At 44.0% G+C, this 13,825-nt stretch overlaps 1 protein-coding gene, 1 non-coding gene and 1 pseudogene across 2 annotated transcripts in view; 1 reads left to right on the plus strand and 2 right to left on the minus strand.

The window, feature by feature from the left end:
* Positions 1-1,877: 1,877 nt before the first annotated feature.
* Positions 1,878-2,416, minus strand: LOC105859117 (large ribosomal subunit protein P1 pseudogene; annotated as a pseudogene).
* A 5,790-nt stretch (positions 2,417-8,206) lies between these two features.
* On the minus strand, positions 8,207-8,268 carry LOC142873189 (U7 small nuclear RNA). Its single transcript, XR_012921232.1, has one exon. It is a non-coding gene; the product is annotated as a U7 small nuclear RNA (small nuclear RNA).
* A 609-nt stretch (positions 8,269-8,877) lies between these two features.
* Positions 8,878-13,825, plus strand: part of AKR1D1 (aldo-keto reductase family 1 member D1) — a 40,261-nt gene continuing 35,313 nt past the window's right edge. The window contains exon 1 of the mRNA XM_012742709.3: positions 8,878-9,121. Within this exon, the coding sequence (XP_012598163.1) occupies positions 9,029-9,121 (93 nt within the window). The 5' untranslated portion in view covers positions 8,878-9,028. The remainder of the gene's footprint in view (positions 9,122-13,825) is intronic.

Below are 13,825 nucleotides of genomic sequence, written 5' to 3' on the forward strand. Positions count from 1 at the left end.
CTCCCAGAGTGCTAGGATTACAGGCGTTAAGCCACCGCGTCTGGCCTACAGTCCTATTTATAATCATCAAAAACAGGAAGCAAACTAAATGTCCTCCAATAGGGAATAAAGAAACAAACTATGAGATGAGTGTGTGTGTGTATTGGAATACTACTCAGCATTAAAAAAAAAAAGAATAAACTATTGATACAAGCAACAATCTGGATGAATCTCAAATTCACTGTAATGAGTGAAAGAAGCCTATTACATACTACATGATTCAACTGATATGATAATCTGGCCAAGAGCAGTGGCTCACACCTATAATCCTAGCACTCTGGGAGGCCGAGGTGGGAGGATCGCTCAAGGTCAGGAGTTTGAAACCAGCCTGAGCAAGAGTGAGACCCCGTCTTTACTAAAAATAGAAAGAAATTAATTGGCCAGCTAAAAATATATAGAAAAAATTAGCCGGGCATGGTGGCACATACCTGTAGTCCCAGCTACTTGGGAGGCTAAGGCAGAAGGATCGCTTAAGTCTAGGAGTTTTTTGTTAAAAAAAAAAAAAGGCCGGGCGCTGTGGCTCACGCCTGTAATCCTAGCTCTTGGGAGGCCGAGGCGGGCGGATTGCTCAAGGTCAGGAGTTCAAAACCAGCCTGAGCAAGAGCGAGACCCCGTCTCTACTATAAATAGAAAGAAATTAATTGGCCAACTGATATATATATATAAAAAAAATTAGCCGGGCATGGTGGCGCATGCCTGTAGTCCCAGCTACTCGGGAGGCTGAGGCAGAAGGATCACTCAAGCCCAGGAGTTTGAGGTTGCTGTGAGCTAGGCTAACGCCACGGCACTCACTCTAGCCTGGACAACAAAGTGAGACTCTGTCGCAAAAAAAAAAAAAAAAAAAAAAAAGTCTAGGAGTTTGAGGTTGCTGTGAACTAGGCTGATGCTATGGCACTCTAGCCAGGGCAACAGAATGAGACTCTGTCTCAAAAAAAAAAAAAAAAAAAAAAAAATGTATATGATAATCTTAAAACATAAAACTATAGTGATATAAAAATGTGATTTTTTTTAAGGGTTACGGGTGGGTGGAAGGTGTGACTATAAAGAGATTGGATAGAGTTATCTGCATTATAGAACTTTTTAGTATCCCAATTGTGATTGGTTACACAAATCTATACATGTTAAATTTCATAGACCTAAACAGCAAAAAGTCAATAATAATGAAAATAAAGAAACACGTGTGGGGCCAAGCACAGTGGCTCACACCTGTAATCCTAGCACTCTGGGAGACTAAGGCAGGAGGATGGCTTAAGCGAGACTTCGAGACCAGCCTGAGCAAGAGTGAGACCCTAGCTCTACTAAAAATAGAAAAATTAGTGGGTGTTGTGGTTTGTGCCTGTAGTCTCAGCTACTCAGGAGGCTGAGGCAGTAGGATCACTTTAGCCCAGGAGTTTGAGGTTGCAGTGAGCTAGGCTGACGCCACAGCACTATAGCCGGGAGACAGAATGAGATTCTGTTGAAAAGAAAGAAAAGAAAAAGAAAGAAGAAAGAAAGGAAAGAAAGGAAGAGAGAGAGAGAGAGAGAGAGAGAGAGAAAGAAAGAGAGAAAGAGAGAGAAACAAACAAGTGCTAACCAACATTTTAGTATACAAAGGTACACGAGAAGAATTTGTGGGATGGATTTACCAAATATGTTGAAAAGCACTACTGCCTTTGCACCACGCTGCCCCAGCCCAGTTTAAATTACTGTGTCTGCTGTATGCTCATGTGTACATATGCAAGAATAACTGTCTTGGAAAGAGTACAAGTCACTTACAGACAAACTTCAAGACACTTTAACCAGCATGGTGTTAACAGAAAAAAAAAAACCCTCAAAACTCTGTAAAATATTTAAAGAGATTTTTTTTTTAAGAGTTCTACATTTTATTGAACATGTTACAAAAGAGATTTAGTCAAAAAGACCAAAGCCCATGTCATCATCAGACTGCTCAGATTCTTCTTTCTTTGCTTCCACTTTCTTTTCCTCAGCTGGGGCAGCCGCAGTGGAGGGGGCAGGACCTCCTGCTGGAGCAGCACCAGCTGCTGGAGCAGGTCCACCAGCCCCTACATTGCAGATGAGGCTCCCGATGTTGACATTGGCCAGGGCCTTTGCAAACAAGCCAGGCCAGAAAGGTTCAACATTTACACCAGCTGCTTTTATGAGGGCATTGATCTTATCCTCCGTGACGGTCACCTCATCGTCGTGCAGAATGACGGCCGAGTAGATGCAGGCGAGCTCGTAGACGGAGGCCATGGCGCGGGCGAGTACAGGGCTGGCGCTGCCGGGCGCGGTGCTAGTTGCCGGATGAAGTGAGGGCCTCACCCCAACGCGGCCTTAGCTTCCTCGGAAGAACCGAGCACCTTGGCGGCAGCTGAGGAAAGGCTAAAGAGATTTATTCTCAGCCAAATATGTGCAACAATGGCCCAGGGAGAAAAGGCGCCTGAGCTCTCTGGCTTATACTATGCTTTTATGCATTCACAGAGATAAGAATTACAGGTAAAATCATAAATCAATACACAGAAGGTATACATTGGTTTGGCCTGAAAAGGAGGGACATCTTGTGGGGTGCTTATAAGTCATAGGTAAGTTTTCAGGATTCTTTAGTTGGCAGTTGGTTGAAAGAGTTAAGCTTTGCCTACAAACCTAGAGTCAGTAGAAAGGGAGGCTTGAGTTAAGATATGGGGGTCTTCTACCTGTCACGTAATACTAAACCAGAATAATGAATACTTACCATTTGTATACATGACTGATCAGAATTCTTAGAAAGGAATTTGAGCAAGAGAAAAAAAAAAGTCAGAGTTCAGTCCCTAACGTCCTCAATGGATACAAGTTACTTACTTTTGAAGTCACCAGGTCCACGGCTCTCATTTTAGACAGAGCACATTCCTTTTGAGGAACACTTAATAAATATTTGTTCCTTGTGTCCCTACCTACCACCCTTTTCCTTCTTTGTTAGAGGCAAGGACCCTCAAAGACCCTCAACTCCCCTATGACTCGTCCTACACACGGACTTCGCCCTGGAAAATTCCAGCTATAGCTCTGAGAAGAATGCAGTCCATGACGTGCTGACCACGGGATGCTCCAGGGTATGCTGACTGCAATTGTTCCCGACCACCTGCCAGGTTGGAGATGAGTAACCAGTCAAAAACAGGATACTGATAAGATGCTGATTGGGGCTGATTAACCCAGACCCAAGCCTCATCGTCAACACTCTATTTTTCTGTTTCTACTTCCTTGTTTTCTGTATATAAAACCTACTAAAAATCCAAGTAAAGTAGACCTTGACAATCATTCGCTTGGTCTCGTTTCTTTCTCTCGCTCATCTCTTTCAGACACGGTCCCCCTCGCCCCCGCGAGTAACAGAAGGTCCCGCGGGTCGGGACAAGTGGCGCCCAACGTGGGGCTCGAGGTACGGACCTTTGTCGGGTGACGCCACGGAGTGCTCTTCGGCCGAAGGAAACCCTAGAGACCCTCGTTCTGCCGCTCACAGAGTCGACGGTCTGGTGAGTAAATTTTTACATTGTCACCCCATCGAGATGGGCCATTCATTGTCTAAAGAGGCCGTTTTTATTAAGGATCTCAAGGCCTCACTAAGAGAGAGAGGAATTAGAGTTAAGAAAAAAAGACTTAGTAAAGTTTTTTGTGTTCATTGATCGTGCTTGTCCTTGGTTTATTATTGGTGGACCTGAGATTCACCCACACAAATGGCAAAAAGTAGGTAGAGATTTAAACGATTTACTTCTGAATCAAGGCCCAGATGACGTCCCTGTATCTGTTTTTTCGTACTAGGGACTAATCAGAGATATTGTTGAAGGGGCAGATTCAGACCCCAATAAAAAGCAGCTGCTCTCAGTAGCAAAATTCTGCCTCCGACCCGTGTCGCGGTCTGCTTTGAGAACTTCTTTAGAGGCGACCGGAGAGTCGGCTTCTCCTAACGATCCTGAGAGACCAACATGCCCTTCCCCTTGCCCTATTCAATTTCAGTCGGCCTCGGGGAACAGCCGACAAGAGGATCCCCAGCCCCTAGACTCCTCCGAGTGACCACAGGGAGCGCAGGAGTGGACTTGTGTGCCTCCTCCGACACAATATTAAAACCTGAAGATGGTGTTCAAATTTTGCCTACTGGCTCATTTAGACCCCCACCGGCTAATATGTTCTTTTTTATTCTGGGCCGAGCCTCCTCTACTCTTGCAGGGCTCATAGTCCACCCTTCCATAGTAGATAGTGACTTTACTGGGGAGATTAACATCTTAGCCAGCGCGCTTACCGGCCCTGTGTGTGGCTCTAAGGGACAGCGTTTAGCTCAGGCGTTGCCCTTGCCCCTTAATACATCCTTCCCAGCCATCACCTCTAACCGAGGTGCTTCCTGCCCTGGCTCTTCTGATCTTTATTGGGTCCAAGCTATCACCAAAAAACGACCCACCCTGCGGTTAAAGTTAGATGGTAAACTTTTTGAAGGCCTTCTTGATTCTGGCGCCGATTCCACAGTTATTGCCCAGGACGCCTGGCCTCAATCATGGCCACTGCAGCCTTCACTCACACACTTACAAGGTATAGGACAGTCTAATAATACTCTCCAGAGCTCCAAAATTTTAACATGGGAAGACCCTGAGGGAAACAAAGGCACCACCCAACCCTTTGTAGTCCCAAACCTGCCTGTTAACTTATGGGGGCGTGATATCCTTGCACAAATGAATGTCATTATGTGCAGCCCCAATGAAGTTGTAGCCAGCCAAATGCTTAAACAGGGATTCCTCCCAGGACAGGGCTTAGGCAAGGAGGGTCAGGGACTAAGAGCACCCCTGACCACCCCCCCTAAATCAGACAGATCAGGACTAGGGTTCAAAGAACATTTTTTGTAAGGGCCATTGCTCCCCCTGCACTTCAGGCAGATAAAATCACTTGGAAAAGTGACTCACCTGTCTGGATCGATCAGTGGCCCCTCCCATCTAACAAGCTAGCCGCAGCTACAGCGTTGGTGCAGGAACAATTAGCTGCCGGACACATAGAGCCCTCTACTTCACCCTGGAACACCCCTATTTTTGTCATTCAAAAAAGGACTGGCAAGTGGCGGCTGCTACAAGACTTACGGGCTGTTAATCAAACTATGGTTCCCATGGGGGCACTCCAGCCTGGTTTGCCTTCGCCCGTAGCTATCCCCAGAGGCTACTATAAGATAGTCATTGACCTGAAAGACTGCTTTTTCTCCATACCATTGCACTCAGATGACTGTAAGCGCTTCGCCTTCAGTCTTCCGGTAGTAAACTGCATAGGGCCCTCCCCGCGTTTCCAGTGGCGAGTATTGCCTCAAGGCATGGCCAACAGCCCTACCCTTTGCCAAAAATATGTAGCTCAGACAATTGATTCTTTTAGAATTCAACATCCTCAAATATATATAATTCATTATATGGATGACATTCTTTTTGCCGGAGCCGACGAGGCAACTTTACATCAAGTTACTATGCAAGTTGTCTCGGCCTTACAAGCTCGAGGCCTCCGCTTGTCCCCCGAAAAGATTCAGGTCTGTCCCCCTCACCTGTTCCTAGGTTTTGAATTATTCCCCAATAAGGTCCTCTCTCAAAAAGTACAGATCAGGAAAGACTCTCTTCAATGCCTTAACGATTTTCAGCGTCTTCTAGGAGACATTAATTGGCTTCGCCCATATTTAAAACTCACCACAGGACAGTTAAAACCCCTATTTGACATCCTGCAGGGAGATACTGACCCAACCTCTCCCCGCTCCCTAACTAAAGAAGGGCAGCAAGCACTCGATTTAGTCGAGCAGGCCATAAATGCCCAGGCCATTGGCTACTTCTCTGATTCCCCCTTGTACTTCATTGTCCTCCCCACCCCCTTTTCGCCCACAGGACTCTTTTGGCAGGGAAAGCCTCTTTTTTGGGTTCACCTATAGGCTTCCTCCCCTAAAGTCCTTCCCACCTACCCTTACTTAGTAGCTAAGATTATTCGATTGGTCTCACATTTAAAATCAAGTTAATTAAAAGCCTCCCCAGAGGTCCTACGGTCGCAATAGGTCCTAACCACGACCTACACCCACCTCGACCTCACGGTCCCTCCAGGGACCTACCCTCCTCCCCAGCTGTGTCCCCTTTTCCCTTTAGCACCTCCCTATACCAACCTACCCTGCCCGAGGGGCCCCCCTCCTCTGCAGAACTAATTCTCTCCTTAGTCAATGCCTCTGTCAGGACCATCCGAGAGGCCAACAATTCAGAATATCAGGAGTGTTGGGTATGCTACTCCCCCCAGCCTCGGCCTCCCTTTTATGAAGGCGTCGCTACATTTGGTCAGCCATTATTTACTAACGACACCAGCAAACTCAGATGGGGCCTAGAGACCCATGATGGCCTAACACTCAGCCAAGTCACAGGCCTAGGCCTTTGCCTTCTTAGCCCAAGAATGCTTCCCCCCGCACCCTTAGAGAAAATATGTAATCAGTCAATTACTGTCAACTCCACTTTTCAGTATATTCAGGCATCTAACACCTCCTATTTCGCTTGTTCCTCTGGCCTTACGCCGTATGTAGTCTCTGCAACGTTTCTTGAGCATAGAGAGTATTGTGTATTAGTCATGCTCTTTCTCAGACTCACTGTACATCCTGCTAATGAGTTACTTCAGTTTTGGGGGCGCGGCACCACAATGCCCCGGGTAGAGAGAGAACCCATCACGGCCATAACACTCGCAGTTGTTCTAGGCCTTGGTGCCACAGGGGCTGGAACAGGCATAGCCTCTCTGGTCACCTCCAACCAGCAATACCTACAGCTCTCTGTAGCCATCGATAATGACCTCCGAGAGCTACAGCAAGGTCTAAAATATCTTAAGGAGTCCCTCGCGTCACTCTCTGAGGTAGTGTTACAAAATAGAAGAGGCTTAGATTTAGTGTTCCTCCAAGAGGGAGGTTTGTGCGCAGCACTCAAAGAAGAATGCTGCTTCTACGCAGACAAAACAGGCCTGGTAGAAGATAGCATTGAAAAAGTTAGACAAAGCCTTGAAAATAGAAAGAAACAAAGGGAACAAAGTGAGGCATGGTATTAAAATTGGTTTTCCACATCCCCCTGGCTATCCACGTTGCTTCCCAGTGTCTTGGGGCCGTTTGTAGGTTTTTTGTTGCTTCTCACTTTTGGGCCTTGGGCATTCAAAAAACTAACCAACTTTGTCAAGTCACAGGTAGATGCAGCCACACAAAAATCGGTCTCCGTGTTTTACCAACGGCTAGAACAAAGAGGCTCCAGAGAAGACCTCCATACAGAGTCTCCCCATTCAGCCACAGAGGGTCTAAATTTCTCAGACCTTGCCTCAGACATGGAAAGCAGTTGGTTCCAAAGGCTGTGGAGACATCCATGACGGGATTATCACGATGCCGTGTACCAGGTGCACACCCCACCAGCTGTGAGGTAACTCCATGACGGGAATATTGTAGGTCCATGCCCGGGGGCACACTTCATAATCAGAAGTGCCGGAGCTGGATGCCACCTACATAGCCTAAGACAGAGGCCTCACCTTCACATTAATCGCCAGATCTTATATTTGGGGTGCTGGTCACGGAAGCACATCGCGTAGCCTAAGACAGGCTCTCCACCAACTTATATAAACCTCCCTCATATTAATAAGGAGAGGGGGAGATGTTAGAGGCAAGGACCCTCAAAGACCCTCAACTCCCCTATGACTCGTCCTACACACGGACTTCGCCCTGGAAAATTCCAGCTATAGCTCTGAGAAGAATGCAGTCCATGACGTGCTGACCACGGGATGCTCCAGGGTATGCTGACTGCAATTGTTCCCGACCACCTGCCAGGTTGGAGATGAGTAACCAGTCAAAAACAGGATACCGATAAGACGCTGATTGGGGCTGATTAACCCAGACCCAAGCCTCATCGTCAACACTCTATTTTTCTGTTTCTACTTCCTTGTTTTCTGGAAGGAAAACCTAATAAAACCTAATAAAAATCCAAGTAAAGTAGACCTTGACAATCATTCGATTGGTCTCGTTTCTTTCTCTCGCTCATCTCTTTCAGACACGGTCCCCCTCGCCCCCGCGAGTAACAGAAGGTCCCGCGGGTCCGGACACTTTTTCTTAACAATCTCCAGAATCTCCAGGTGAAATTGACCCAATTCCAAATTTAGAAATGGCTTTTAATTTTCTTTTTTCCCTTTCTTTCTTTCTCTTTCTCTCTCTTGTCTTCCAGTGAGGATTAGAAAACCTGCAAGACAAATTCTAAAAGACTTGTATTACTTATTTTTTTTATTTTAGAGACAAGAGTCTCACTCTGTCACCCATGCTACAGTGCAGTGGTGCAATCATAATTCACTGTGACCTTCAACTCGGAGTTCAAATGCTTGTCCCACCTTGTAGGTGGGACTATAAGCACACATCCCCACACCCAGCTAATTCTTAACTTTTCTCTACCAAAAAGTTAAAAAAGAAGATTTAGTCTTCTTTCCTGAGATATGGGTTCAATTAATGAAAACTCTGGAAAAGGACCAGAGATCACTGTTTTCTTCTTTGGTGACTCAGGACTGTAGGCAGATAAGGCAACCTCAGAGAGTCCCATGCTTTGGGAGAGACAGTAGGGGGCAGGGGTTCAGAGAGACCTTGAGGCTTCTTTTTCAGTTTAGTAGGTAAAAGAGCCATATTTGTGGCTGTTTAAGCCCCAACACCAATAAAAACATCCTAACTGATAGAGTCCAAAAGATTTGTTTCCTTTTGTTTTTTCAGTCTTTTCTTTGCAGAGAAGTACGCATAAGCCCTCAAGGGCTTATGTTATTTACATGCCTCTGCGGAAGTTCAAAGGACAACCTTGTTTAGGATTTCCAGGACAACCTGGGAAAAAACCAGTTGAGAAATAGATATGTTAATCTCCTTTCTTTCCCTCCGCCCCTCCCTCTGGCCCTCCTTTCTATGATTAAATGGGCTCTAGGACACCTTTTCAAGAAGACTCCCTGCTGTGTTCAGAATCATTCCTGGTAAACTGCAACCTCAGATTCTCTCTCCAAGATGTACCTCAGTGCTGCAAATCACCGCATACCTTTAAGAGATGGAAACAGCATTCCTATTATCGGACTTGGTACCTACTCAGAACCTCAGTGGGTAAGTTTCTTTCTCTCTTTAACATTTGCCTGCAGAATATCTGCCATTCATTTTAAGTGGATCTCATTGCTTTCCTTCTTATAATAATAATGAGAGTAACCTCCGAAGATGACTGTTTGCCTGACTAGGTATTGAACGAAAGTTTAAACTGAATCAATGAATGATTAAAAATTAGTTTGGATTAGAGAATGAAATCATTCTGTATCCCTTACTAAAATTCAGCAAAATCCGATTACTACAGTAAACCGAGGCACATGAAATTTCTGTGTTTATGGCTTGTAATTTTTGTTACATTTGAGAATTTTTAGTTCATCCTAAGAAACACTTAGTAAATCACTGTCGCACATTAACTATTTAGGCTATAGAACCTTCAAATATGAAGAGAATAGTATCTATTATCTAGGGATTAAAAATTGAATAGAGGCACTCTTTAACAACTAATTGTAGAACAATGACAAGAAGGATCAATACTGTCCTAGAAATGTAAGTAGTATCTCTCTGAAAACAAGGGAAAGGGATTAAAACGGCCCATAACATTGAAATGGGCTTCTTTTAAAACTTGGTAAAGTTTCAGTTTATAAGAAGAATATCTTTCCTCATTGCAGTTTGACATTTCATGCTGTTTACCAGAATAAACAGTGGCATATGTGGAAATGCTACTGAAATTTGAGCGATCGTGTATGAATGAACTCTGTACAGCTGAGTATGAATTAGCCAGGCAAGGAAGTAGAGTTGAGGCAGGACATTTTAGGAAGAAGGGAAAGGTTATATGCTATGCCCAGGGAAGGGCAGGCCCACAGTGGCTGACACATGCAGTTAAGGGTGAGGGCAGCTAATCTGAAAATGCAAATTGAGACTGTTCAGCTAGGACTTTGAATACCTTGCTAAGGAGTTGAGACTTCGTTCTATAGAAATGAGAAATTATCTAAAGTTTAGAAGCAAAGAAATAATATCACCTTATCTGTGTTTTAAAGATAACTCAGGTGGCAGCATGAGAATGGAAGGCAGAGGAAGAGAAGTAAACTACCAATGTCAAGAGTAGTTAACACTTGTAACACAGTCCTACATTCCACTTTAGTTGCCCATTTCCCTTGTTTTTGGTAATGTGAAGGAAAATTACTCTTGGAACAATTACATGAGTCTTTGTCATCAGCCCCTTTCTCTTATTTCTTTGTACATTGTCTATATGACTTCGTTCATGATCTTGGCTCCAACCACATGTATGCAGAGACTCCCAAATCAATATTTCCTATTCTGTTTGTTATAGCTCCCCCATACAGCTATGGACTGACTACATCAGAACCACATGGAACGTTTTTTTAAAAATACAGATTCTTGGGCATCACCTTCAATCTACTGAATTTAGATCCCTAGGGATAGGGCCCAAGAATCTGCATATAACAAATCATTCCTCAGGTAATTCTGATGTACAACTAGGTTTGTAACCACTTTCCACACACATCTCTAACTCAACACGACAGGATCATACTCATCTATCTCCTCTTCCCCAAACAATACTTCTTGTGACACTGCCACTCAGCCACCCAAGAATATATGCCTTCATTCTGCCCTCTTCTCCACATTACATCCAAATGATTACTGAAGCTTTGTTGATTTTCTATCCAAAACAGTTCCCAATTCATACCCTCCTCTATATCATTACCTTAGGTTAGGTTCTCATTTATCTTTGGGCTTTTTTTTTTCAGTTTTATCCCCTTCCTATTAATTATCCAGACTGGGACCATCAAGATGTTCCTCAAACCCAAATCTGATTGTGTCATGTCTCTGTTTAATCATTTCAATGGCTTCCATCAATTATAGTCCACATTCCTTCCCTTGTACCTTGCCTTTATGGTTTAGCCAAGACCTGTCCTGTCAGTGCAGCTGTAGGGAGCACCACTCTCCCACCTCTCCTATGTATAAAACATTACCTACATTTCTTGAATAATCTATTTCCATGCCATTAAACATGCTGCCCTCTACCTGCAACACCCTTTCTTCTGCTTTGCTCATTTGTCTAACTCCTACCAAATCTTCATGACTCAGCTCAAGGGATATCACTTCTTAGAAATCCATCTCTCAGCCCCCACACCGTGGCCCTGCTGTGTGTTTACATAGCTGCTTCTGCTGGACTCTGTCATAGTATCTACCACACTGGCAGGGTGAGGGAAACTTGCCCTTAGCCCTCTGAAGCTTCGCTGGAAAATCAACTCACAAAAAGCAGATTAACTGGAGACAAGGCATATGAATTTATTTAACATGTGCATGCACAGGAAGAATCATAGAGTGATTGCCCACCTCCCAATAGGGCTCAGAAACCAATATCCCAAAATATGGTGTATTGACATGCTGAGCTGAAGAAACCTCTAGGTCCCTCTGACCTTCCCCATAATACCCTCCGCCCATTGTCTCTCCCTAAGCATAGGATAAAGTTGTTCTCTGAAGTTCCCTTACCTGCCTAAGATCCAGACCCACCAAGGAGAACAATTGTTTTTTCCTCCTCCTCCCCCATTATCATATAGCAGAAAAGAAGACCCAGGATACAACCACACCTGAACAGACCCTTTCCCAAGATAAGGTGTATCTTTAATTTATTGCCCCCTCAAAAGAATTCCTCCCTGCTCCTTTTCTGTCACTTGTCTTTGGCCATGCTCAGAGCCCACATTCTTTCTGTAATCTCAAAATGGCATATAAGCTCCTGTATCCCACTGAGAGGTCTTCATTCTGAAAGCTCTCATGTACACACATTAGATAAATCTGTATGCCTTTCTCCAATTAATCTGCCTTTTGTGACTTGATTTTTCAGTGAAATTTCAGAGGACCAAAAGGAAGTTTCCCTTGGCCCCTACGATATTATCCTGGCAAAACAGATTATGGGAGGGAGGAAAAGAGGAATTCTGTTGAGGGGCAATAAAGGATTACTAGGAAAAATGAATGGGTCCTGGAACAGAGATTAACTTGTAACTAGTTATCTTTGACAGTGAAAGGGTCTGATAAGTTATGGTTACATTCCTGGTCTGTCAGGGAGGGGAAGAAAAAAAACAATACTTCTCCTTGGTGAGTCTGGATCTTAAGCAGATAAAGGCTTTGGGAAGAGCCGGTCAGGGTGGCTGATGCCTATAATCCTAGCTCTCTGGGAGGCTGAGGCGGGCAGATCATTTGAGCTCTGGAGTTTGAGACCAGCCTGAGCAAGAGCGAGACCCCATCTCTACTATAAATACAAAGAAATTAATTGGCCAACTAATATATAGAGAAAAAATTAGCCGGCATGATGCTGCATGCTTGGAGTCCCAGCTACTTGGGAGGCTGAGGCAGCAGGATTGCTTGAGCCCAGGAGTTTGAGCTTGCTGTGAGCTAGGCTGATGCCACGGAACTCATTCTAGCCTGGGCAACAAAGTCAGACTCTATCTCAAAAAAAAAAAAGGCTTTGGGAAGGTCAAAGAGACCTTGATCATTCAGTTCATCATGCCATATTTTCCGGTATCAGTTTCTCAGCCCGAATAACACTATATTGTAATCATTGCTTCTCTGCAATCTTTCTCACCAGACTGTGAAATCCACTAGGAAAGAGACTATGGGCCCTATATTCCCAGGATAGTGTCTAGTATGTAATGGGTGTCCAGCTAATGCTTGTCAAGCAAATAACTGAGTTTGTGAGACGAGTTATATATGTATGCATGCATCAGAGGGCATGGAGATGTAAACAGTTACAAAACAATAGCTAGAATTTTTGAACACTTAATCATGTGCCAGAAGCTCTTTTAAGTTTTTTTTTTTTTTTTTTTTTTTTTTTTTTTTTTTTTTTTTTTTTTTTTTTTGAGACAGAGTCTCGCTTTGTTGTCCAGGCTAGAGTGAGTGCCGTGGCGTCAGCCTAGCTCACAGCAACCTCAAACTCCTGGGCTCCAGTGATCCTTCTGCCTCAGCCTCCCGAGTAGCTGGGACTACAGGCATGCGCCACTATGCCCGGCTAATTTTTTATATATATATCAGTTGGCCAATTAATTTCTTTCTATTTATAGTAGAGACGGGGTCTCGCTCTTGCTCAGGCTGGTTTCGAACTCCTGACCTTGAGCAATCCGCCCGCCTCGGCCTCCCAAGTCTTTTAAGTTTTATGTTACATGCATGTTCTAATTTGTTCCTCACAACATTATCAAATAGATATCAGTTAACCTCATTGACAGATAAGAAAATTGAGGCACAGAGATTAAATAAATTGCCCCAAGGTTATAATACTAAAGGACAGAGCTGGGAATTGAATGTTCCAAATCCCAGACTATACTGCTTTTTATGAATACATCTTATGTTAGTGAAGCTGCATATCTTTATGATTTTCTATGTATATTTCTATGTATATGAAAGTATCTGGGAATGTGTATGTGGGTATGTATATATACACATAAATGTATTCTGCAATTCTGTGGGGCTCAAGGTTTTGTGTCTACCAGTAAGTATTATTAAGAACCTATTATGCACCTAGTAATATTAAATGCTATGGGTTGGAGACATTCAAAAGCAGTCACATGTCACTTCCACAAAGAACTATAACTTACTTCAGAAGGTAAGACACAACACTTAGAGAATATGGCATATAAGGAATACTATTAGAAATGATCATGCATGCACCAAGCACATTTGTGATCAGAAATACTACCAGTTGTCAAGTAATGTATGGGGTTTATGAATATATCTCACAAAATCAGAATC

The sequence above is a fragment of the Microcebus murinus genome, chromosome 9, assembly GCF_040939455.1.
Source record: "Microcebus murinus isolate Inina chromosome 9, M.murinus_Inina_mat1.0, whole genome shotgun sequence".
Lineage (NCBI taxonomy): Eukaryota > Metazoa > Chordata > Mammalia > Primates > Cheirogaleidae > Microcebus > Microcebus murinus.